The 25,856-nt window shown below is 38.5% G+C and overlaps 1 protein-coding gene across 8 annotated transcripts in view; it reads right to left on the bottom strand.

The window, feature by feature from the left end:
• Positions 1–4,369: 4,369 nt before the first annotated feature.
• The window catches only part of LOC128084631 (clathrin heavy chain 1-like), a 39,685-nt gene continuing 18,198 nt past the window's right edge, over positions 4,370–25,856 (bottom strand). For 3 of the 8 annotated variants that reach the window (XM_052690891.1, XM_052690896.1, XM_052690894.1), the window contains 28 exons: positions 25,562–25,735; positions 25,068–25,265; positions 24,449–24,649; positions 24,175–24,327; positions 23,389–23,511; positions 22,511–22,648; positions 22,128–22,292; positions 21,545–21,725; positions 21,069–21,232; positions 19,914–20,039; positions 19,065–19,207; positions 18,312–18,546; positions 16,356–16,478; positions 15,838–15,983; positions 15,242–15,425; positions 14,480–14,672; positions 13,885–14,042; positions 13,628–13,792; positions 13,121–13,228; positions 12,619–12,786; positions 12,363–12,512; positions 11,289–11,420; positions 10,858–10,968; positions 10,278–10,448; positions 9,610–9,831; positions 8,905–8,925; positions 6,005–6,080; positions 4,370–4,977 (listed from right to left, as the gene is read on the bottom strand). In XM_052690891.1, the coding sequence (XP_052546851.1) occupies positions 4,862–4,977; positions 6,005–6,080; positions 8,905–8,925; positions 9,610–9,831; positions 10,278–10,448; positions 10,858–10,968; positions 11,289–11,420; positions 12,363–12,512; positions 12,619–12,786; positions 13,121–13,228; positions 13,628–13,792; positions 13,885–14,042; positions 14,480–14,672; positions 15,242–15,425; positions 15,838–15,983; positions 16,356–16,478; positions 18,312–18,546; positions 19,065–19,207; positions 19,914–20,039; positions 21,069–21,232; positions 21,545–21,725; positions 22,128–22,292; positions 22,511–22,648; positions 23,389–23,511; positions 24,175–24,327; positions 24,449–24,649; positions 25,068–25,265; positions 25,562–25,735 (4,245 nt within the window). In that variant the 3' untranslated portion in view covers positions 4,370–4,861. Of the gene's footprint in view, positions 4,978–5,515; positions 5,617–6,000; positions 6,081–6,323; positions 6,380–8,904; positions 8,926–9,609; positions 9,832–10,277; positions 10,449–10,857; positions 10,969–11,288; positions 11,421–12,362; positions 12,513–12,618; positions 12,787–13,120; positions 13,229–13,627; positions 13,793–13,884; positions 14,043–14,479; positions 14,673–15,241; positions 15,426–15,837; positions 15,984–16,355; positions 16,479–18,311; positions 18,547–19,064; positions 19,208–19,913; positions 20,040–21,068; positions 21,233–21,544; positions 21,726–22,127; positions 22,293–22,510; positions 22,649–23,388; positions 23,512–24,174; positions 24,328–24,448; positions 24,650–25,067; positions 25,266–25,561; positions 25,736–25,856 lie in introns of all 8 variants that reach the window. The other 5 variants (XM_052690897.1, XR_008208633.1, XR_008208634.1 and 2 more) reach the window with 5 other exon arrangements.

Below are 25,856 nucleotides of genomic sequence, written 5' to 3'. Positions count from 1 at the left end.
ATAAAAAAAAAGATCTTATGCATAACAGACTTCAATGAGAAACAATCATATTGAATGCTTGTGAGTCAAATGTTTCACTAGCTTTCATGTGTGTGCAGCAGGAACCTCTGTGACAATGAGAAAGATACTCTTCTGAAACAACTTGTGTTACCACCACTTGAACACACATGCAGTTACCAACACTGTCTCTATTAACAGCCCATTAGAAATCCTTGTTAAAAAGATTTTGAAGTCTTGATTAAAACCACAGCAAACAGGGGAAAAAAAAACAGCAGCACCTCTCCTTGACTCACCAAACAACACAGGAGAACACGTAACTGAATAAACAAATTCTGACACATAACAGGTAGACAAGATTTCTAGACAAGACTGCATTTCAAATTCATATGAATACTTAAAAGGCTGACATTATCTATATTAAGCAAGAAAGAAAACTGATGGTTTCTGCTACCTTTCTGAAAGATCTAAAAGGCTCCAGACTGAAAGACCTAGACTGACATAGGCGTGCTAACAATTTTACGGCATTTTAATAGTAAAACATGAGTCAGGATCTATCCTTACCTTTGGAAATATACCCACAGAAAACATGCAGTATAGAAAAACAAGGAAGCTATACTAGCAAAACAAAACAAACAAAAAAAAAAAACCCACACAACTCTTTGAAAGCTTGTTGAAGTAAAAAAAAATATATATATATATATATATATATATACACACACATATATATATACACACACATATATATATATATGCAAAAGAATTTTAAAAACTCCAGGTCCATTAAACTGGTATACCTGCAGGTTGCTATGAAAGTACTGATTCACTCTGCAAAACATAACCTAATTGCACACCCATGTTACAAAGCAACTCTCCTATTGTTAATCATTTTTCAGCTTTACGTTCCTTAACATTTTATCACATATTCAAGATGACCCAATTTGACTTTGTGGGAATAAATGAGAGTGAAGCACTCTTGGCGTACACTGTAAAACAAAAGGAGAAATGTATTCAGACTGGAAACAGTGACGAGCGAAACTACATAGAACACAGAGGATGAAGAAGTATGGGAAGCATACTTCTACAGATAAGAAATATATTTTATTATAAAGGTTTATGCACACTTTCCAAACTGTTACAGAAACCTGTTACATACAATGCTACTTGTTCTAAGATTTGCCTCCATTTTTTTCTCAATGAAAATCAGCGCTGTACAACACCTTTTAATCACACTAACAGTTTCCCAATTCTAAGTTCCAGCCTGCCAATTAAAATATCACAAACAAGCAGAAATTTTAACCATGCAGAAGCTTAAGAACAGCATTGCCTAAACATATTGTATGTTCAAATACAAAAGTTATTTGAATTTCCTTGTCAGTTTTACAGTTGAAGGAACTGAAGAAAATTCAGTTTCACACCTTACAGCCACTACCATCTTTCCTGTATCGCCTTCATAATTAGTATTCATTTGAATAGACTTTATCTACCTAGATTATTTTTTTTTTAATGCAATGAAACAACTTAAGAACATTTTCTTCTGTTACGCTACCATCTAATTGTATAGTTCTCTAAAAAGACTAAAAAGAAGGGTGGGAAATAGAAGTTTTGTAAAACACCACAACTTAATTTAGACAGAAAGAAACAGAACTTACCCCAGTGATGAATTCCTCCTCAGTTTCCAGGGCTGGCTTATTTGGCTCAACAGAGCAGACAGCAGCAGCTATAAAAGAATTCTGCTTCCAAAGTAGCTCTTGGACATTCTTCTTTCCTTTTCCTTTTACTTGCTTTTATACCAAAAGAACCCAGAAACACTTGAAAATGTGAGGGAACAAAGGATATCAGTAAGTGCCAGCTCAGAATGAGCAACTGAACACAGGTTGGAATTTTATGCCAAGATAAGCACGTGCCCTTACAGTTATTTGATGAGAGCTCCGTTTCCACCTAGGTCAAAAGACATTAAAATGGCTGCAGTGCAGTGCTTGTGAATTGTTTGTCATCTGATGCCAGACCCATAGTTGCAAAGTTCATCATTCTGGGGAAAATCCCCCTAACATCTGAGAAATCACAAAAGCCTGCTTTCTCCAAAAAAAAAAAAAAAAAAAAAAAAAAAGCATGTGTGTAAAACACATTATGTAGATCCTTAACCAAATTACTCTTTAGCAGTATCACAAGCCTATCACAATCCATTTTGCATGATAGCATTCAAACTCAGAAAAGCCAGGGGAGTTTGTGATTGGAGATTTGGTACAATGAGTTTTTGTTTTTTTTAAAACTTGGATGAACGCTACAACTTTGTAAACTGTTTAATTCTTCCACTAGACTACTAAATGATGGGCAAGAATTTGTTGCATATTTTAGCTACAGCCACACAGTAACAGTTGAGAGTATGCTTCTGGATTCTGAATGCTTTTTAGAACGGAACACGTTCCAGAACTTATAAAAGCCATTATACGCATCAATATCTTAAGATACCAGGAGACCAATTGAAGCAGAACTATTTAAGAGAGCTGACTGCCTTACCCTTTTTGTGAACCCAGTCATTCCTGTAGTTAAATTTCTAGACTAAAGCAATTAAAGATTCTCAGGCTAGTTCAGTTCTTTACAGGTCATGTGCTGTTCTAGTATTTAATCTAGGAGTTTACTGTATTCCAACATGAGCTTGTAATTGTTACTATAAAGTTGCACTGATTTTTCAATTTGAGGAGAAGGAAACTTCCACAGTCATACTAATTTTAGAGTTTCTCTTTAATTCCAGCTGCCTTACCCAAACCGCTGGTGACCAACAAGAAACCAATTACAGAGTATAAGTGCTGTTTGTCTGGAAAGTAGCACTCTATCCAGCTAGCTCCTGCTAGGACTAAGACTGGATGAAGCGCAGATTTACTTGAAATCATTAGCTGCTCAGTATTGCAAGCTTAGCCGTTAAGTGCTGACCAGCACAAAACGAAAGCATTACATAAGCACTAGGAGCATTCTGGCCTTCATTAGAAAGGTAGATACCACATCTCTTTGCCATTGTTATCACAAAGTACAGCAAGCAAGAGACAACATAATTGTTAGAATTGTGCCAACACTGTCTACAGTTACTGATTTTAAAACTTTCCAGGCTGGATGGGGTTTTGAGCAATCTAGTATAGCGGGAGGTGCTCCTGTCTATAGCTGTGGGTTGCAACTAGATGATCTTAAAGGTTCCCTTAAATCAAACTACTCCAGGATTCTATGATTAATTCTGTACTTGTTGGCATTTAAAGACAATTTGCCCCATTCAAGTAGAACATGATATGAAAGGTATAGCTCACTGCTATTGCTGCTAAATTAATGCATTTCATTGGAGAAAGCCTAGAAGACTAACAGTAGCACCTCCTCTGGCATGGGACTACGCTTATGATTTTCCAGACCAATGACTGAAGCTACATAAGCGTGTGACTGCCTCCTGCAGCATTACCTCTGCACATGACAAAGTGTGCTGATGTGTCTGGTGAAGAGTCCGCTACTCCCTTTTAAGTCACTTGCTGAGCCCTCTATATTATGCGCTTTGGTATAAGTTTCCCTTTTTGCTGCCTGGCATCCTTATTTATCAGTTTAAGATACCTGATGTGGCAGATTAGTAATAATAACCAGACCCCATCCCCCAGACATGAAGACTAGAGCCACACAATAGATACTGCAGATTTAAATTTATAGTTGGACTTTTATAATAATTAAGATTAGCACAAGATTCATAACCATAAATTATACATTGTTATCTAAGTACATAAAATGTTAATGATACAGGTATTTGAAGAGCGGCACAAAACAGTAATACAGCCTCATAGGCATTCTCAAAAGAAAGAGGTGGGTGGTAGACACCATTGATGCTACTGCAGCACAGCAGAACTGAATCTCTGAATCTTGTTGATTCAGATAGAGCTGACTGCCCATCAGACGAGGTCAGAACATAGTGTGGCAGGAAGCCAATGTCAGAACCAACTAAACGTGCAAATAAAAAGACAAGATCATTTCCCTACTACCTCATTATTTTAATAATATATCTCCCTTCCTAGTTCTGATACTGTGCTCTTGCACCTCAACAACTTTGGCAGGCCATATGCACTCCCACATTCACTTGCCACACACAGATGAAGTTTTCTTTAGTACCATTAAATGTCAACAAGCAACATGGTCCCGCACTTGTTAAACAAAAAGGATCTGGGAAATATTTGCTCTCTGCCACGAGAAGATTTATTTTCTTTGAGTTTCAGACCTACTCCAGAAAATATAGAACAGACTCAAACAGAATCAAACTCCAACAGCACTAATGTCCAGAAAAGGAAACTTCCCCATTATTCCTCTAAACATTCAGAGCACAAGTATTAGAAAGCCCTTCCCCCCCCCCCCCACACACACAGGACTGCAAACAAAATGGGGTAGTTGGATGAATTTGTTAAGGAGATGCTTCACTGAATTGTTAACAACTCTGCTACTTCAGCAGCTTCAGCTCAAGCTTTTTAACAACATGGTACCATACAATTTCCCAGCTACCTTTAATGGGCTTCGCAAAAGAAAGAAAAATATGCTCTCTTCTCCCTGGCCTCAAGCAGTTATTGCTATATGGGTTAGTGAAGCAGTGCCTTAACTTCAGACAAGAATCTCACAATGTCATTAACAAAAGCTGCCTTTCAGAGGCTGAAATGTAATCGGACAGTAATCAATAAATAACAGTAACAGGCATCCTGTTGAAGTCTCCTCACTGAGCAGGGCAGCTAGTGTGTTAAGACAACAGAAGGTCATCTGTGCCTTTAGGACCATCGTACACTCCTTAGAGAAGTTAAAAAGGGAAGTGAAGAAAGAAGAGACAGTGAAGGTCTGTCTGTCAGAGAACTAGTTACATATTGAAACCATAAACAGGTGGCTGGGTGAATCCTGGTGCTGTGTATCCATATGGAAAGTTTGTCTGGGGAGGTACTGCACTGGGGCCTGCTGTTAACATCAACTGCTGGCCTGGAAAAGCATGAGGAAAAAAAAAGAAAAAAAAAGAGTTAGTTTACATACCCAAGCTTTCCTAATACTAGCTGTACTATGGGACAAGACTATGAGACTTTTCGCTAAAAATTGGCCACAGTGCAAGCACACATTAGCAAGTTACACTATTACTCAACATGCAGCAGAGCGGGCATTTAGGCCATCTGCTCTTGCTACCAGAAAACTAAAAGCAAGACAGGACTCAGATGAAAGAGGAATATCAACTGCTTTTGAGGGTACAATAATGATGGCTTGTTTTATGATGGCTTGTTTTGAAGAGACCATATTAAAAGCCAAACTGATACTTTAAACACCATGCATGGTCAGAACTGAATAGTAAAGCAATTCAAGCAATTAGTTCAGTCTGTTAGGTCTCAATCCAGAGAGTGCTACAAAAGATCTGAACACACCTCAACAGATTTGTTTTCATAACTAACAGCACACATGCTTCATGCATATGTTAGATTTAAAGTTCATGTTTATATCAGACAGTGAACCATTCACATCCTTCCCTTACCAGCCACTTCTAGATGCTTGTTAGCAGAATGCCTCTTCAGAAGGGCTTCTAAAACAGCAGCACACTTGAGGACAGCTACATTTTTTTTTGGCTGCTTTTGTCTCAAAATGAACGAAATAGAAAGCCAGTCTGCCTTTCAGCTTGGAAGAGCTGAAAGCAGACACATTCCTCTTTGACAGGAACAGTAGGAGGAATTAGCATGCTTTATAAGTTACTTCTGGAGTTGGGCACACCTTGGTATCCCCTCTCCTGTTACTATACTGAAAGCCTATTCCTAAGCTAGTGTTGTCAGCCACGTAAGAGAAGTAGGTCTTCAGCTGCACTTTAAGAATGAGACATCCCTTCAACTGGCACAGCTTTTCTAGAAGAGACAATGACTTTGCTAGCTTCTGGAAACCAGTGTACTTTGGAGGTAAGTCACTTAAGTTACCTCCACAGAGAAACCAGGGTGACAAAAGGTTCTCAATTAAAGCCAAGTATCTCACATACCAAATACTATTGGAGTAGGTTCAGTTACTTGCTCCTCTTCTTTCCTTAGACTTTCAGAAGCATCAAGATTATCCACCTACATTGAAGTGAACAGGAGATGTATGAAGGACTTGTCTAGGAACTGTACCATCACATGAGAGTTTTCATGTCTGGTACTGTAGCTATCAAGGAATCCTTTCGTTATTAATGTAGGTTGGAGACTGTGGCTGGGTACACACAATCGTGCAGACTGACTCCACATATTGTAAACCTGCCCTCCCAGTTTGCTTTAAGTTTACTGCAATTGCTGTCACGGGTAGCTGAGAAAAACCACCATTACCTCCAAAAGTGCATGGTTTTTCATGGCGCTGTTCTATTCACTATTAACTCAGTGACCTAGAAAACAAGCCAACAGATTGTAGTTCCAAGGATCATCTCAAACGGGCCTAATCTACAGTTACCTATTAACCTGCAAGCCCTCTTCGTTTCAAAAAGAGCACCAAGGTATGTGCAAATATTCCAGATCCATTAATATCTTATCTACAACTAGAAATCTGCGTTACAGAGTACTGGTTTAATTGCATTAACATTTACATAGACTCTTCTTGGAAGAAACTTTAGAGCTGTGTGTTCTAGTAGTACCATCTTCTATATAGAACCCATCTGTGAGAAACAAAGCTGTTAATGACAGTCTTTTGCCAAATGTTACAGTAGCACAGGAAACCTGAACACAGCTTTAAACTGGAAAAAGAATGAAATGGTGGGCAGAAAAGGCAACAGTACCTTCCTTCAGGTTTAAAAAGTTGCATATTCCATAGGCAAACCACTGAGAATGAAAGCTGCAAAGCCACATAACCATACAAATTCATACCCAGATGCAGGCAGTACTAATATCCTGAAAAAATATTTCAGTTAGCTCAGTACCTTTTTTTTTGCCTCCTTTCCCACTAAAAGAATCACATCCAGTATGACAAGTGCTGCAAAAGGTGTTTCTAATATACTTCAAAGAGGTTATCTAGTTCTTAACAGTTCCCTGAATTTTTGAAGCTTGCTCGTCAAAAACTTAAGCAGCCATAGGCCTTTAACTCATTCAACTTTGTCTTAGTTTCAGCTGGGATGCAATTGATTTCTTCAGAGTTTCTAGTATGATGCTATGTTTTGGTTCTAGGAGAAAAACTGTTGAAAACACACTGATGTTTACAGTTGACTGCTATACAGTGCTGTTTAGAGCTAAGGCCACTTTCAGTGAAAGGCCTAAGGAGCTCAGAGGGAACAGGATTAGGACAGCTGACTTAAACCAGCCAAAGGGATATTCCATACCATATGACATTAAGAGTTTTGAAGGGGATAGGAGTTTACCTGGCACTCTTCTGCTACTCAAGGGGATTGCAGGGCATTAGCCAGGGGATGGTGAGCAATTTCTTGTGCACCACTTGATATATACCTACCTACACACACACACACACACACACACACACAGCTGTAACTATTTTCCTTCTCCCTATCTTAGTAAATAGTTTTAACCCACTAATTCTACTTTGTTGTTGGTTTGGAGTTGCCATTTGTTTCTTGGTGGTTTTTTGTTTTTGTTTTTGTTTTTGTTTTTTAAAAAAAAAAAACTGTCCTTCATCCCAGTGGGAGTGGGGAGAGTGAACAAATGGCTGTAGTGCTCAGCCATCTGCAGGGTTAAATCACAAACTTACAGCTGTCAACCTAACAGTTCTTTAGAATGACATTAAACATTAGCATCATGAATACTATCCCTATTAATATGGGCCAAAGTAATTAAGGTCTACCATTTTCAAATGAGGTGCATTGTTGTACTTATGACCATTAATTCCCACTCTCCTGAATTAGTCTTTACTCTTTACAGCCCCAAAAGCACTAAGGACCTTGGAACAGAAGTTCAGTTACTCCCTCTGCTGGAAAAATCTGCAAGCGTGCTGAAAGCAGACACCTTGAAGAATGGACAAAAGCAGCAGAGGCTAAACATCTTTCTGGTTTGCTGCCTCAAAGTGAAGTTATTCAAGAGGTTTCCAAATGAACGCTATCATACTGTGTGTGCCTAGTTTCTTCTAGGGCACAGGCTAGCCTATGCTTTCAAATCTTTCTCTTATGCATTAAACCAAAGCTTATGCATTAAACCAAAGGTAAGTTCCAGAAAACATATACACTCCGCTGATAAACCAACAATTTGTTTTGGGCTTTTAAAGTTAGACATGTGACAAAATTTTAGACATACCACATTCAAGACCCATTCTCTAGTACTATGACTGTAGTTAATTCAGACTAAATTAGTTCCAGTGTAAACCATTTTCACCACACACATTTTCCTTCTGGCAAGTTACCCAGTGTTTAGTAAGTAACCGCTTGTAAATCCAACCAGCAATTTAAAAACCATGATCTTAACCTAAACCTTATATGGAAGAATACAAGTGGACTTTTGTGGCAAGTTTTCCTTCAGTAGAATATGAGGATGAAGAGTTTAAGATCGGTGCAAATCTTTTACTGATGCTTTAGGTTACTAGTCAAGCTCACAGTGCCTGGAAAGCTACAAACTCTAGAAATTTATATTTTAACAAGCAATTTGCACTTAGAATTCATCATGTTATGTATTAACTTCTTTCATCTTACGAATATCATCCTCCCTGCCACAAGGTATTTGTGATACAATAATCAGGAGTCCCAATAGTCAAGTCCTCAATCACTTGCTTCCATTTCCCATGAAAAAAGGGCAGAGACTGGTTGGATTTTTAAGTTATTTATGATCAGTCATCCTCGTAGCATTAGAAATGAACAGAAAATGAGTTAGAGCTAAATGACACTGCTCTTCTGGCAGAAGCTACAGCTAGATTCTTGTAAGAGAATCCTAGGATATTGAGAAACGCAAATGAACACAAAGTTTGAAATCAGAGTGTCACCTTATAGAGCAGCTCATCAACCTGCAAGAAAATTCAGAGGGGAATTCTTAACATGACTGATTAGAGGCAATTTGAAGAAATCACTTCTAGATTACTGATTTCAACAAAATTCTTAATTCTGATGATCTAAGCAACCCTAGAGCCTTTTAAGGAAGAATCTTAGTTTAATATGCTAGGGCTGTTTGAGACAAGCATTTCTAGACTGCACATGATCAGAATCTCTCCTCTCTCAATTCAGGACTAACTACTGGTATCAAACTGGTATTGTACAGATTATGCACTGAAATTCTGTTTTCAATGAAAATTCACTTTTAGCAGTCTACCGTTATGGCTGGTGTACTGTTAGTCACACAGAAGCTATGCTTTCTGTAACAAGAAAACTGAGTGCTTTCACAGTTACTTCAAGCAGAAAGTGATACTAGTGCTCTCTAGCAAATTTGTAGTTTAATCAACTACGGAGACATTCTAAAAAGTATGTACCCTGTTGAAAGCAGAAGTTAACTACATCTCTTTCAAGTGCCAAGCTGCCTATTAAGAAGTGTAGCTATTTAGCCTGAAGTGACTGAACTCAGAGAAATTCCCAGAGGATTTAGCGGGAGGAATAATAACGCTCCAAGTACAATGCAGAGAGCTTTACTCAGTTTGCATAAAACTAATTGTACAGCAAACTACAAATTACAGTTTCTCAGTCTATGCAATACTCACTTTGGTGAGGTATTCTCTCATGACTTGGATGAAATAAGGCATTGCAAAGTCCATGATATTATGCCTCCATGCCAATTCAAGGACTACATCTGGGTGCAGCAAGTCGTAACATGTGAAAAGGCAGGCTGCAAAACATTCCTGCTTGCCTTCTTCCAGAAACCACTGAAGCAGCTTTTCTGCTAGTTCTATATCTTTGGATTCTGCAGCATACTGCATTGCATCCTGCAGAAAAGGACAACAGGTAAGCTTGACCCTTGCCTGTCAGCTTCTTGCTCTCCACCTTATGTACATGCTACTACTAGCCAGATGAGTGGGTATTAGGCAAAACATGAAATTAGTCTTATATATCAACACTGTCGTGTACGAGCTAAGTCACAACATAAGTGCTCAATTAAGTCCTCTTATTTTGAGTGAAAACTGTACAGATGCTATTGGTAGATATGAGTGATCTGAATACAGGATAACTTTATCAAATTAGATTTAAGATACAGATTTGAAATTACAAGCTATTCTATTCTAAGATTCTTTCCTTAAATTCCAAGCAAAGAGCTAAGACTTATTAGAACAAACTAAAGATATGAAGAGAACAGAATTCACTCAATTTCCTGAAGATCTATGCTTTGAGATCAGACTTTTCACAGTTAGGAAGAAAGGCTGCATTAGCTCACCTTATACAGATGGTCTTTCTTGCATAGCTCCACACTCTGCTTCCAGCGGTTGTTACCCTTATACAAGTATGCTGCAATACGCCTAAATTCAATGAGCTCATGCTTTTCCAGACGCTGAGCCAAAGCTATGTTATCAAAGTTGTCATAGGCATCAATGGAAGCTCTCAAACCCTGTTTGAGATAGAATTGTTACCCATGCTTCCAGATGGTATTAAATGAGCACTACAGAAGAGAAGCATCCAAACATAGCTCACAAGTGCTTAGGTTTTTTCAGCTGGATGTTGATGATATGGCTGGCTACAGCTCTTTTGCCATGCACATTTCAGGCTTTTGTCTTGAAGGTTGTCTCTAATATAACTGATATCTGCTTCATTTTCAGGTTATCACATTATGACTCAAGCCCCACCCATGCCCCCAAATGGTCTGATTCTACAACCCCATTACTGTTGTACTACATAAGATCCCTTCTGCTCAAGGGAAACATGCTTTGTCAGCTTGGAAACAATCAAACTATGTCTTCATCTTTTTTGAAGAACAAGATGCGCACCTCGGAAGTACTGGTATCTTTTGTGAGGCTTACCTGATAGTCCTCCTCCTGTGTTAAAAGGTTGTTTAGAGCTTCATTAACTCCTTTATTATTGTGGTTCTGCACTGAACGCAAATAAGGCTTTACTAGTAGCAGCTGATTAACCTGGAGTTGAGATAATTTAATACACAATTAAACCAGGAGTATTGAGTGTCACAACAAACTCCCATTCGTTATTACCAAAGTTTATGCCTACTTCCAGGATCCTTCAGAACTGCCAACATGTCATTTTGAGTTGCCAGAAATAAACTCAAATGGCCTCTTAGGCCAGTTATGCTAACTCTTCTAGTGCTTCCCATATCAAACTAGGATTGGACTGCTTCTCAGTCCTTCATGCTGGAGATAAAACCACCTGACAGATACCAGCTCCTTCTTCCCCAGACAGAGGTTGGACTTTCTGTTTATTCAGTATCTCCCAAACTAACCTTCGAGAAAAAATTGACTGTCCTGGTGTGATCCAGTCGTGGGGATAATACAAGCAGAAGATCATTGATCAGCAGAGGTTTGTAGTCTAAGTAGAACTGCAAGGCTTTGTAATACAGCTCCACATTCGCCACCTGTGTGGTTACACACTAGTTAGTACTTCAAATAGAAGTGAATTTAAGTGATCCAAACTAAGCAACTTAACTCAGTACAAAGTTTACCTGATTCTTAAAGGAGTAAGTTTCCTTCTACAAGCCAGAAGCTTTACACTTGCATTCAGAATTCTTGCTCAATTTTATGAGTGCTCTTTGTGTCATCTGCTTCCAGATGAAGTCACAACCTACCAGGAGTAGTCCAAACCAATACGAACTCATCTACTGTTAAGAGATCCTGGTATCGGCATCCCAGTAGACTTGGAGGTAATGTGGCTATGTGTTGAACCGCTAAAGACTATGGTTTTAACCACTCAGTTTTATATATAGATAAATATAGTTTTATATAGTTTTGGGTTTTTTTTTTTTTTTTTTTTTTTTTTTTTTTTTTTTTTTTTTTTTTTTTTTTTTTGCCTTGAAACCTGTAAAACCAGTAAGAATAGGTACAGTCTGGAATGTTATCTAAACTATTCATTATCCCACTATTCTCCACTACATTCGTAGGACTGGTCACCCCAGTTCTCCCACAGCTGGAAACATTTGCAAAAGTCTCTCAAGAACTGTTACACCCTCTAAGACAGTGGTCATGTTATAGAAACTACAGAGGTCATACCTCTGCCTGTGATCTATGATCCTGAACAGACCCTGAAAACACTGTCCTGTCTGATGCTACTCAACAGGATGTGAGGCACAACAGAAAACAAAGGATACAAGCTTCCATTAACATGTGTTTATAAAAAATTTGTAAGTTTTGTTTTAACTACAGCAAGAAAAAGTAGCTTAAGCAAGTCTTTCTAAAAGGGGATTCTGTTGTACATTTTTGCCACAGTTCTGAAATAATCTTTCAGTACCTTCATAGAATCATAGAATTAATTCAGTTAACTAGTCATTCCAGACTGTCTCAGCTGAAAACAGAACACTCACCTTGGCAACTATGTCTTTAAACTGTCCTTCCTTCCAGGCATCGGTAGGATGATTCATCATAGTAATTATTGCATTGTCATACTCCTCATATTTGTCATAGAGGAATACAAGCTCTGCCCAGAGATGAGCCTGTTCTGCAGCTCTGAGCACCTGATAGAAGAAGAAAATAGTCAATCCAATTTACTGACATCTTCCTTTCTTCACTTGCATTCACTGATATCTTCCTAACTTTGCTTGCAATGTAGTTGCTGAATACCTTTGGAATATTAACTCTAGACCAGAAGAGCTCCAGATGTTCCCTCATTTTCTGGGGCTTAAATTTGGAGTATAAGATGGCGAGTTCAGTAAACATTCCCATGTGAGCACGCTCTAGGCCCAAAGCAGCTTCCAGAAGGGCAATCAATTCTTCAAAGTAGCCACGATCCTGGATATTAAGAAAATAACAGTTAATTGCTAATTTATGGCCAACTACTACTTAAAGCTCAATTCAATAAACTCTCCTTCCCAAATGAGTTTTCTAAGACACTACTCTAGTGAGGCAATGGAATTGTAAGAGATAGGAAACTGAAAACTACCATCCTTACATTTACTATAAAAAAAATTGCACGCAAATATTGCAAAATAGAAAAACGTATTCAATTCACTTCTTTAGTCATTAAAAATCAGTCTCACAGGGTGTCAAGTTTTAGCAGTAACTATTTTATCAGCAGATATAACAAAGCAGTATAAGTTTTCTAGGGCATAAACAGTGACCTAACCTGATAATAACTAATCAGCTCTTCAAGTTCATCAGCATGGATGACTATGTGCAAGCCACATATCTGTGCCAAGCGGAATTCTCCTCCATCCACACAGGCAAAACATACCTGCAATGAGAGGTAACAAATGGTGAGTACACAGCAAAATACTGCAATGCTTACATCAATTCCTCATATCAAAGAACAAAGTTGATTAACAAAGCTTTACCAAACTCAAGGTTTATTCCAGTTCCAAACAGGTATTACTATAATTGTTCTATAATTAAAGTCTGTGCCATTCATTTCATACTGTTATAAAAATCCAGCTTTATAATTTTGGGGAGGTTACAGTTGATAGATACAGACATGCTCTGTAGCTAGAAACAGTTAGCAAGCAGAGATCATTGTAGATGGGCATGAATCAACCGTTCTTTAAGTCCCACATTACTGACAGAGCAAAGGAGTCCAGTTATGCTCAAAAGCAATACCAGAACACATTCTATAAACAAAAAACAAGTTTTAAATTACCTCCTTCCAAGTCCTTGTGCTGTTGGCTTTGCGGCCACTGTCCACCGCTGCCTGATATTCTCCAAGGTGCACCAAGGTAGATGCCAAGCGAGCAAAGTTAGATACATTGTTATAAAGTAGTTTTGCTGCTTCATACATATCCTCTTCATAACAACGATCACCAACCTGGATTAGAAGTCCAAAGTAAGCAGGGGTAACAGCAAGAATCAAGTCAGCTAAGCAGCAAGTCAGATGTGGGAACAGTGATCAAGGCATACCTGCTGTATATGGGCATTATTAGGGCCGCTAATAAATTCCTCCAGTTCTGAGAGACGATTAGTTTTCGCAAAGGCAAAAATAAGTTCTGTCTCTACATAAGACTCTCTAGCCTTCTTCCTGGCCATCTGCAAGAACTTGACTAGGTCCTCCCAGTTATCTTGAAGAAAGAAGAAATATTTAATGCCCTCTATTTAGTTATTCTGTATTGTTCCCCTTGCCCATGTTAGGAACAGTTTCTACTAGAATACTCCGTGATACCGATACTAAACCATTCACACTTGAGATAAGGTATTCCCCACTAAACAAGGGGCATTTTCACATAGCCATCAAATTCTGCCATACAGCTAAATCAGTACACTATACTTGGCTGTAATTAGGCCATAACTGTCTAAATTACCTCTACATAAAAGGTCTCCCTTCGATGTAGCAGTACAGACAAGCTTTTTGACAGGAATCTCACTAATCCATAGATTAGCTGATCCAATTTACTCTGAAACATATCTTGCAAATCTCAAGAACCCTTACCGTTTAAGGTAGATGAAATAACCCAATTCATATCTGAGCATCCTTAAGTTTGAGGATGATTTGGCTTACCGTTTCTATTAGCTGCTTGAACAACCTCCATGTAGGCAGATGGATCGTCTGCCTTTATGTAAGAGTCAATGGCTTCTTTTACCAAGTCTTTCTGCAACTGTGCTCTGGCTAGCTGGCTCCATACTGATGGTTCATTACATCTCTCTGCAAATTCATAAGCACGGTCTAAATTCCCAATGTGCTCAATCAGCACCTGTTTGAAGTCGAAGTTGCAAGTTAAAAGAAAAATTAAATTAAAAAAAAAAAAATCAAAGCCTTAAGTTGTCCTTCTTCAAGTACACAGGTTGTTTTAAGCAAGCAATGCAAAACTAACTGCCTTTAGAAAAAGTTATTTCTATCCAGTAAAGTAGAGGCAGCAAGAATAAAACTCCTGCTGCTATAATTTCTCTTCTGCCTTGAAATCAGCATGCTGTCCTGAAGCATAATAACACCTGATACTATTCAATCCTCCTATCCCCTTCAGGTGAAAGGTTCTGAGGTAGCCACTCAGAATCAAACACAGCACACATGCAAGCAAGTAGCACAACACACAGATATTCTTAATTAGTTTTAGCAGATATGCATCTGAAGTTATTACTTTGAATTTGTTCTGTTATTCTTCACACATATTCCCACTTCTCCTTACAATTTGATATCATACAGGAACCACACTGTTACATCTCAGAGATTTAAGTTACAGCTACTCTGAGAGAATCAATAATATACTTCTTCTCATGCTTTCTATTACTAGCATTCTATACCTTTGAAGGAACCACACCTCACCTGAACTGCTGAAGTATTAACATCAAATTTCCTGAATATAGCAAAGGCTTCTTCATACAGCTCGTTACTGATGGCAATGTTTGCAATATCTGGAGCATCATAGTTATCCAGTCGATTAATGTACTCCATTACACGAGTGCGGTCGGCTTTAATGGCAGTTAGGATCAGCAGATTCTGGAGATTCCTTTGGTTAACAAAAGGCATAGGCAATGCAAAATAACACCTACTTAAGTGACACGTATCGTACATGCAACAAAAGCTACATACAGCTGCTTGCTGTTGATAGCAACAACCTTTCATCCCCAGATTGATGAGTATTGATATTTGCCTTGCAAAAGAAATGGCTTGCCAGTGTTGGTGCTGTTCTCTTTCAATAGGTCATTGCAAATTGAATAGCATGAGTGAGCTTTATATTTAAAACACAACACCTCCAATTCTACTTTTTCACCTGACAATTCACATTTAGGAGTGTTTAGGTCTTAGATCCAAGAAACCCACAAATAAAGAATTTGGATTCTAGATGTGGATTACTTCACAACCTAAACAGACATACTAAATGTGCTAAATTTTGGGGGGGGAAAATGCTCTCTTCTTACCTGTGTTCACTGAATACAGAATTATCCAAGACAATTTTTTCCAGTAACTCAATTAATTCATTTGGAAGGTCTGCAGTCATGAAAGCTTTCACTGTGACAGAAACCTCCTCTGGATCCTGTGTCTCTGATAAAGCTGTTTGGACAACCTGGATTTGAAGGTGGGAGAGGAGTATAAGTCTTTCCAAAATGAGATTTCAGTGAGCAACAATATAAGGTTTCAGAACTGTCATCCTCAGCAAGAAAGAGCTGCTTCTGAAGTGGATATGGCTGCTAAAAATTGCACTTTCAGAGTGCATAGCAAATGAACTAGAGGCACATCACTCCATAGGAAAGAGCAATGTTTTACTAAGTTGTCTGACCATGAAGTTCTGAGCTAATGCCTGACGCTCAAACTCTTAAGCTTCCGCACAACTGAGACGAGGCCTCAGGGGACCTTGTGGGAGAAGCCTGTTACTTTAACGTTCCATAGTGGGTCTGAGTAATTCTTATACTGAAATAGCTTGTCTTTTGCAACGTACTTGGTCAATAAGCTGTCGCCTGAATGGGTTGTTTTCTTCTAGAACATTTGCCCAGAGATCAGGGTCCTTCCTGCGTACTAGATAGCGAGCCTCACTTTTAAATAGTGAGTTCTCATTGCATACCTGAAGGAGAAGATGCAAATATTAGAATTAATATTGAGGGTAAGTATCACATGACAAGGTTAACTAGCTATGAGTCAAACATTCTAAAAGACTGACTAAAACTAGTTGCTGACCAATGCTAATGCCACAATGTTCTTACCCAACCTTTGATCTGGAAGGCTCATGGAGAAGGTCTCCAGAAGAATTCCTATAGCTTCTCTTGATTTTGCCCGACACACAAATACTGTGACAGTGGTTTCACAGTAACTATTTGCTTCTGTTTGAAGTGAAGACCTGCAGAAGCCTGAAGAACTTACATTTTAAATCTAAAAAGGGTGTCACTTAATTGGGGAATGTTAATAGTGAATTGAGGAATGGTGCTTGTGTTTAAAGCCAGAAATAAGTTACATATTTGGTGTCATTAATTTTACTCTAGAAATGTTCAGAGTAGCAAATGGCTACGTTCCCCCTGTTAAAATGCAAACAAATGTGAGATTTCCTACAGAAGTGCAACAAGTAGCTATAAATCATGACCCTATTGGTGCCACTAGTTTATATTGCCAGCTGGAAGAGTACAAATCTGAAGGACCTGACACTTTCTTCTACCAACAGATCATATTTTGTTAGTACCAGAATTAGTTCCTGAAAGTACTTTGCTGTAAGAAAATTAGTAGTAGCTCACTTTTATTTTTCAATATACATTTATGAGTTGCCTAGTTACAGAAATTGAGCCCATTCCCAGGAAAGAGCAATGTTTTTTAAGTATAGTTCTTACAGAAGGAAGAGTTTTCAATACATATCCAGAAAGTTAAAACTTACCCCAGCAATATCTCCTATCAAAACAATTGAGAGCTACCTTCATATCCTGAAGTAAGAAACGAGCTGAATACAGCTAGCTACACATTTTAACTTTACAACTACAGAGAAGGTATCACTTCAAACATAGTTGCTTCAGACAGGGAAGCTCTCCCTTTTCAGAGGAAAAACTAGATAATACCACCATTCTAACTGCCACAGTGCCAGTCCTGTCAGGAAATAACATTTACTTCCTTTTTTAAACAGGGTAAAAACAAATCATTTCTTACCCCTACTCAGCTGGCAATCTTTGTATGTACTGTCATAGAAGTACAGGTAGGAGAATGCTTTCTTTCACAGCAGTCACTAGCATTGCAGTCTGACATTAAACTCTAATGCTCAGTATGAGACACTACGTGTCTGGAGAACCATACAAAATTTCACTTTCCCCTGAACTTCCAAGGGAATTTTGAGGAATAAATTTTAGATAGGAGAGGAATGCCATCTGAATTGGTCCTTGCAGTTCAACTGCCAACATTTTTTTTTTTTCTTGTTCTAGCTATGCATCAGAGCAGCTCTCAGGGTCAATCACGACAAAGGAAAACCACATCCCCCTTTCTAGTTTCAAACTGAAGTTTCAGGGAAACTCTTCCTCCTCCTGTAGTGTTAAATTAGGTTGCAACTTGTCCTTTCGGCTGATCAAGTACTCAAGGCTCAAAACAAAAGAACAAAAAACCCTGAAGTTAACTAAGATTTAACAGTTGTCATACTTATCAGCTGAGTCCAGAAAACTTGATCTAATTTTGAGCAGCCTGTGGATGAAAAACATGAATGGCACCTTAAATCTGCAATTACATAATTTTAGTTGGGACGCAGAGCATTATAGTTCCTTGTTATGATAAAAGTTACTGTCTCCATGAAGAAGATTCATGTCTACCTCAAATCCTGAGTGAGACTGCAAGACAGGATTCTGCAAATTTTGGACAAATTGCTAACTCAGCTTTCACCTCAGGCAGCAAGTACATTCTTTAACATGTTTATAAATGCAGTTTTGCTAACCTTTATGAGTTCCAGATCACACTGGCCCCTCTCATATGCAACGCAGGCCAGATGAGGGTCTCTCTTTTCACAGTATTTGCCAACTACACGACTGTCATAGTATGGATTCTCACGAAGGAACCGCTCTGGATTATTATTACTGTCAATGTAGATTTTGGCCAATGCATTATGAGTCGCAGGTTCTTCACAGCCTTCATGAATCCTTGATTCAAGCCATGGCAACAGCAATTTAAGCCTTTGAAGAAGCAAACATTTGAGCTTTGTAAGTTGGGCTAAGGAAGCCTGACAGGTATCAACAAATATCTGGCCATATCTGACCTTCAGTTAAATGTAAGAGAAGCCTGCAGGTTCCACTAATAATTATCATCTTCCTTTTCAACTTCTGTTCTATTACGTGGCTCTTAACACTTGAAATCATTTTTTTCATTTTAGAGGTAACTGCAAACTAATTACACAAGGTGCTATGTGCCAAAAATGATACCGTGAAGACAGTTTTATCTAGATTTACCCCAAAGGCACATCTCATGGATGGCAAATTTAGAGTTCAAACGCTGTATTATTCATCATGCAGTGCTGTTGGGCATTCCTATATTGCTCAAACAACCAGGAGACTTGATAGAAAATCTAAGCTGTTGCTCTATAAGACACAAAAGCAATTTAATATTGTATCATTCAAAAAAGCTGCACCCAACTTGGGTATATATCAGGGTCAGGAAAGCCTGTGAACGGTGTTTACAGGTGTATCTTCATTACCGATTTCTTTTTTCCACTTCAGCCACCAGCTCATCTGTTGAGAACTGGCCTCTAACCACCATGATCAAATTCTTAATGACATCTTCAGAACAATCCACATCAAGAAGCCCTCCAACTACTGCTGGTATGCGGCTGGGGTTCACCTGGAATAAGCCACCACTATTAAAATCAGTTATTAGTGCTATTAATAACCCATCCCCTATCTTCCACACAAAGTTCCAGTTAAAAGTTTAAACTATGCTTTAAGAGCAGTGTATTTTGAGTTACTGATGCATTTTTACATGAATTATAGGAAAAACTCTGCTTGTAGGTTTGTGATAGACAAGAGCTCAGTAAAAGGCAACTGCATAAGTGCGAGCATGAAATACACAGTTAGATCTACTTTAATTTTGGGTTTGTTTAGCTTGGAAAAAAGAAGGTAATGGGGAGATAATAAGGAGACCACATTGCATCCTTTCAGTACCCTGAAGGGAGATTACAAGCAGGAGAGGGACAGACTTTTTACACAGTCTGATATTATAGGACAAAGGGGAATGGCTTTAAACTAATTGGAAAACTGAGGTTAGACATGAGAAAGACTTCTTTTATTCAGCGGATGTTGAGGTGCTGAAACAGGTTGCCCAGTGAAGCTATGGATGTCCCACTTCTGGAGGCACTCAAGGCCATATTGGATGGAAACCTGGACAGTCTGATCTAGTGGGTAGCAATCCTGCTGACAGTTGGGATTAGGTGATCTTTTACAGTTCCCTCCAACTTAAGCCGCTCTAAGATTCCATGATTAGCAAACCAAAAAGTTAAATTTCTTAGAAGGAAGGAAAGAGCAACACCTTAAAAGTGCATTTGCCTTACCTTCTGCACATAGATCTCTATATACTTCTGCAGACTATTGCGGTATAAGTAGAGCACCAGGTCATGAACAAAGTCGAATCGATCACAGACAATGATCAGAGGAAGCTGGTCTGTTAGCTTTGCCTCCTATATTGTGTGGAAAAAAAAAAAAATGTGAGATAGCATTCACCGTTTGTTAAAGCATTTTCAAAGTAGTATAGCACAATTGAGTTGTTTCACAGCTAGAAATCACAAAACATTCAAATTTAAGACTGCTGAGCAAATAGTTAACTTCAAAAGCAAGTTAGCCACTATGAAAATCATATGGTCAGTCCAGCAATTGAGTTTTAAATTTAAGCTCTTGAAGTCGCACATTAGGCCTACATCCCTAGCTTCAGCAGAACTATCTATTCACATATCCATTCAGAAGGCGATTATTGGGCAACAACTTAGTGCAAAAATCAAACGGCATTAAAATCCCACTTTACCAGTCACAAAGTATGCAAAACATTCTGACAGTTGACTCCAGTTTTGCCAAGCTTTGTCTAATCAATATCGTTGCTAAAGTTTCAGCTGAATACTTCAACATATTACTTCCTTCTGCCAACACTGACCCACCTACTGTTAAGTGAAGATAGCTTGTACCCCATTCGATCTCTGTACCAGTTTGATACCAATTCGATAGCTTGTACCAGTTGAAGGAGGAGAGCAGTGGGATTGGGATGCTTTCTGTCCACTCTGTCACATCTCCAAGCTGCTCAGACACTGGAGCTGTGTCTAGACTAACAAGCAAAAGGCATGAAGGCTGGTATGCGACAGTCCAGCTGTTTAAATGGACATCTTTTGGATCATGCCAATTCAACACCATGAAAGCGACTTATGAACAATATGTGGGCATGAGGGAAGGCTGATGGTTGGACTAGATGATCTTTCCAGTCTTTTCCAACCTTACTAATTCTATGACCTATGGGTTAATTTTTACAGGAACTGTGGTTTTTTCAGAGATTGCCAAGAAGGAGCTACTGCATGCCTGGAAAAGGACTGGATTCCTATTCCACTTACATAGTTGACTATTTATAGCCATGTCAGTTAAAACTTGAGTTGGTATTACCCTCCCTTTAGAAGGCTGAAGTTCTGCTACTCTACAGAGATTGATTTGTTGGACAGAGAATTTACCTTCAGAAAGTTCTTCACCCGTTCTGGGTTATAGCAGTTACTTTCACGGCAGATTCTTTCTACTTCCTTTATCTGACCAGTTTTGCAAGCTGCCTGGATATATTTGAAGTGAACATCTGGATCCTGGCTGAAGTTTACAATGGAACCCAAGAAATAGAACAGTCCTAGAAAGAATTACATTTTTAACCCAGTTAGAAGGACAAGTCAAGTAAGTACAGACTTATGAACTTCATTTGATAACTTAGTTCAACATCGCTAAGAGCAGTTTTCATTTAACTACAGGAAAACCAGTTTTGGTTTTTTTCCTCCTTTCCAGATTTTTCTTTCTCTTTGAGAGAGGGCAAAAAGACTTTCTAGAACAAGAGTTATCCCAAGAACACTCTTGAATAAATGCATGCTAGGATCCAGCCAAGTGAAAGTACCTTTCCCATAAAAGCTGATGCCCTTTGTATCTGCTCTTCCTTTTAATACCGTACCTTCATAGCTTTTGAAAGATTCAAAAAGCTCCACAAGAGACTGGGTGCCAAGCTGCTCATGATACTTAGAAGCAACCTGTACACAGAGTTGTAAGTTTTGCCTAATGTTGGCTGACAGCATAGCACGCAAGCACTCTACAGAGTCTTCAACAGAGAGAGAGCCAAAGAAATTCACAAGCCACTGCGAAGAGAAAGAAGCTTCACTCAGTAAATCATAGAGGATTCAACCAATTTTTTAAAATGTGACAAATGGAGTTTCTACCCCAGCTACTGTAGGTAAATCTTTCACACATTAAGACCAAAGACTGGAAATGAAACAGACTGACTTTTTTTTTTTAAACACAACTAAAGCAAAAACACAGCTTGGAAGATTTGAAATGCCCACCGAGGAAACTGAGGGCAAACTTAAGCCATCAAAAATATAGACTGAGGTCTAATAATTAACTGAATAAATGTTATTGAGTCACAGTTACACATACTGCTTGGGTACCTACAAAACATCTTAAAGCTGCTGCAGGAATTTTAGCAGCTACTGGAGTCACTTCAAATACAGAACCTCAGGCTTTCATTTGCACAGACTTACCTCAGGATTCAAGAGATGCGTATGAACAACAGCACGTTTAATATCATAGAGATCAGTGTAGTGTTCCAAAGCTCGCTGGAGCAAGCCTGCCTTTTCACATAACTGGGCAATATGAGCACGATCATAGTGTGTAAACATTTGGTTTCCAAGGATGGCATCTGCAACCTACGAGATTAGATTTTGTATGCAGACTGTTAGAAAACAACAACAGCTCAGACTAAAAGTTGTTGAAAAGACATAGCAATGACTGACTCATAGTCTTTCATGTTGGTAAACTATATATAGACATCAGATTGTTGTAAGAAGTGCAGGTGCAAAATATCAGCACAAGCCTTCCAATTTTTCTCCTTCATTTTTTGGAGGAACTAGGTTAAGAGTCTTACCTGTGGGGCATGAATCAAATTCATTTCCAGCAGACGAGTCTGAAGGTGGCCTTCTGCTGGACAGTTATTTTTCAAAGCATCCAATAGAAAGGATGTGCATTGCTGAATAAGACTGTTCTCCATGAATACATCCACAATCTGTTGAGAATCATCAAGTTGAAAATATATATTTATATATTTATATATATATATATACACTCCCTTTTCTATATATGTACACATTTATATTTTTATCTGTACACACCTAATAGCCTGTCTAGAAAGACAGCTCATTCCAGCACTTAATGTGCTATATTTACTCTTTTTATCATAAGATGATAAAGATGACAAAAATTTCACACTTCCTTTTTCTCTAGAACTTGAGGTGTACACTACTTTGACCTATTATGCCAGACTTTGCCACCAACTATTTAGTTTTAACAAAGCAAGCAAAGCCCATCCCTTCTTTTCTGATAGGAAAGTTTCTGCAAGAAAAGTTAACACTTTTTCTAAATACTTCACTTATTTAATAAAGTAAGTTGTTGTCTAATGACTTAATCACAAGTGGCCTCTGTGAGCAAGTGCTCATTTATCTTCCTATAAATTCTCTGCTACCATAAGAGTTCACACGTGCTCTAAAGTCAGCAGGAGCTTTCTAAACTGACAGTAACATTCTTCATTGCATAGACTAAGACTGTGGCAGATTCAGGATCAAGATTATTGTAATAGACCAGCTTGCACAAGAACACTTGCCTCTAATGGCAACCAAACTTGACTAGTTTAGTCCCTTTTCTAACCAAGCCAACTAAAGATCTGAACTGGCCTTACCAGTTCCCAAAGCGGTACTATGCTATTACCTCTGTCTAGAAAGAGACCAGTGCTCTTGTTGTAGGCATCACCTGGTTAATGTTAGCCAGTGGCTCCTCGTCCTGTACCAGCATCTGAGAGAACTGCAGGCCCTGCTCAGGACTGACTCTCATCACGCTTCTCAGCAAGAAGATCCAGTCTGGGGTATAGCCAACCTAGAGATTTCAGGAAGAGTCATGCATGTCTGGAAAGTTTAAAATATTTTAAGCCTTCTAAATCTGTAGTGTAAGTGCTATGAGCCACACTGAAGCTTGTAACACCCATTCTCCATCTTCCAGGAATTCTCAGACAAAAGCATTGTTTGTATGTTAACACAAATTCAGTATTTGCTTATTTAGCAACTGAACTTATTCTAGGGCAATTTTGTTGTTGACTCAGAAAATTACTAGAAACAAATCAAGAGTCTGAGGGCATTATCACACACAGTCCTAAATTTCTAAGTGCATATCCCACAAACTACTTTGTAATTTGCAAAAAAAATAAAATAAAATAAAATAAAAAAATCAAAATAAAAAAATCTCTTCCTTAATGATTTAGGAAGAGTCATTTTTTTTTTTTTTTTTATAAGCAGCTTGAGCCAGTTCATAATTTGATAGTATAAGAATTCTGGAGGTTCTAATTTCAACTTTCATAGACCACGTTATTAGACATTAATCACATACTATGAATTCTGCTGTTTCTTAGTCTTTGCTAGTTATCCTGTTTTTGAGTTAAAAAAAAAAAAAAAAAAAAATCAAATTTCTCATGGAAGATAACTTGAGAACACATACGCAATAAACATAAGATATAGTCTGGCAGCTTGTGATAAACAACTTTACCTTTTTAGCATACAGTACTATTTTCTGGAATTGACCAGTTTCAGCAAAGCACTGAATCACTTTGTTTGGCACATTAGCGCGAAGGTAGACACTGAGTGCAAGGGTTGGGTCAGCTGTCTTCACCAAGTCTCCCAGCTCCTCTGAACACTCCAGCTGAAGAGAAGTGATATTTTGTCAAGCACAAGTATCCATATATGTAGCATGAGTGAAAGAGTTATTCACACTCAACTGCTACAAGGCAGCCAAATAAATTTAGCATCAAGATCAAGCCTACCTTGTCTTCCTTCAGCCATTTCTCCAGAAGCTGCTTGCGGCCTTGCTGTAGAACAGGGCGACAGAGCTCCAGAGACTCAAACTTGTTCAGCTGTCCTTGGTCAAGCAATATTCCAAAGTACTGGAGCAGTGGAGAGGCATGCCCTGGCTGAGCTGGTACACTCTGGAACTTCCTGATTGTATCACTGGTACGTAGAATTCCCTGTAGAGGCACACGATACAGAGATGTAACATTTAATTTGTGAAAGCTGAATAGCGTTAGAGGAGAAAAAAAAACAAAACCAACAACAACAAAAACCAAAGCAGGTGTTAAGTTCAGCTACACACTGAAGAATTTACTCTTAATCTTTCAGGGTGGAGATTTTAATCAAACCTAAACCAAAAGATCTTCTAGAAAGAAGTCAGTGCCCACAGCAAGTCAAGTCTGTGTTGGAAAAGTATGGCAGATGCTCCCTGATGGTATACAGGAGAACATATTAGACAGAACAATGAAATGAACTACAGACAGCTTAGGTTAGTATTGAAGCCTTTTAGCTCTTGAATGTCAAGTGCTGAAGTGCAAGTCAACTAAGCTAAGGCGGTCTAAATGGATTCTAACCTCTACACTTAAAATAACTCACCTTTGGTGCAGATGCAGCTACTTTAGCAGCATCTGCATAGCTTCCTTGAGCAAACAGTGTGTTAAACTTTCTGGCAAATAATTCCTCTGCACCAGCAAGATTACTACGTATAGCCATACGCAGACCCAAGTCAGGATTCTGGAGAACATTTGTGGCATAGTTCACAATGTTGTCTTCTTCGACACATACAGAAAGCACCTGGAAAGGATAAAAGGCATATCTAAGACGTACTGCCCTTTCCAATACTACTGAATACAACATAACAACTGAATATCTATTCAGACTGTCAGCAAAGCAGCAGATTATCCAAAAGGAAAACAAGTCAGTTTCTCCTTTCAAGCAGTCTGTACTAGGAGAAGTTAAAAAATGGATAAAAATCAAGTAGTTACTCAATCCCTGCAACGATGTTTTTTTTATATCAAGTCACTCATTAGGCTTACTTACATTCCATCACAGCCTTAGAAGACTTAAAAACACACTACTGGATTAGTTACCTGTCCTTTTTTGTTGACACCAATAATGCCTGAGGTAGGTTCATGAGAAGCTGTGACAAAAATAGTGTCGGCGCTAATACGGTTCATGTAGATGCAAACTCCAGACTCCAAGTCATACAGGTGAATATATCCATACTTTGTGATCAGGTAGATAACACCATGCTTAATTCCAATCTGTTAAAAGATAATCTTTTACTAGTATAGACTAACACAGCAACAGTTAAGACAACTGCCTTTAGCCTAGTCACAAGACAGTACTGCAATGACATGCCTTTGCACTAACACTAGGAACAAA

This window comes from Tympanuchus pallidicinctus, unplaced genomic scaffold (genome assembly GCF_026119805.1).
Source record: "Tympanuchus pallidicinctus isolate F22 unplaced genomic scaffold, pur_lepc_1.0 scaffold28, whole genome shotgun sequence".
Classification (NCBI taxonomy): Eukaryota; Metazoa; Chordata; class Aves; order Galliformes; family Phasianidae; genus Tympanuchus; species Tympanuchus pallidicinctus.
The sequence above is the reverse complement of the archived record's forward strand: the minus strand, read 5'-3'. Positions and strand labels throughout refer to the sequence as shown.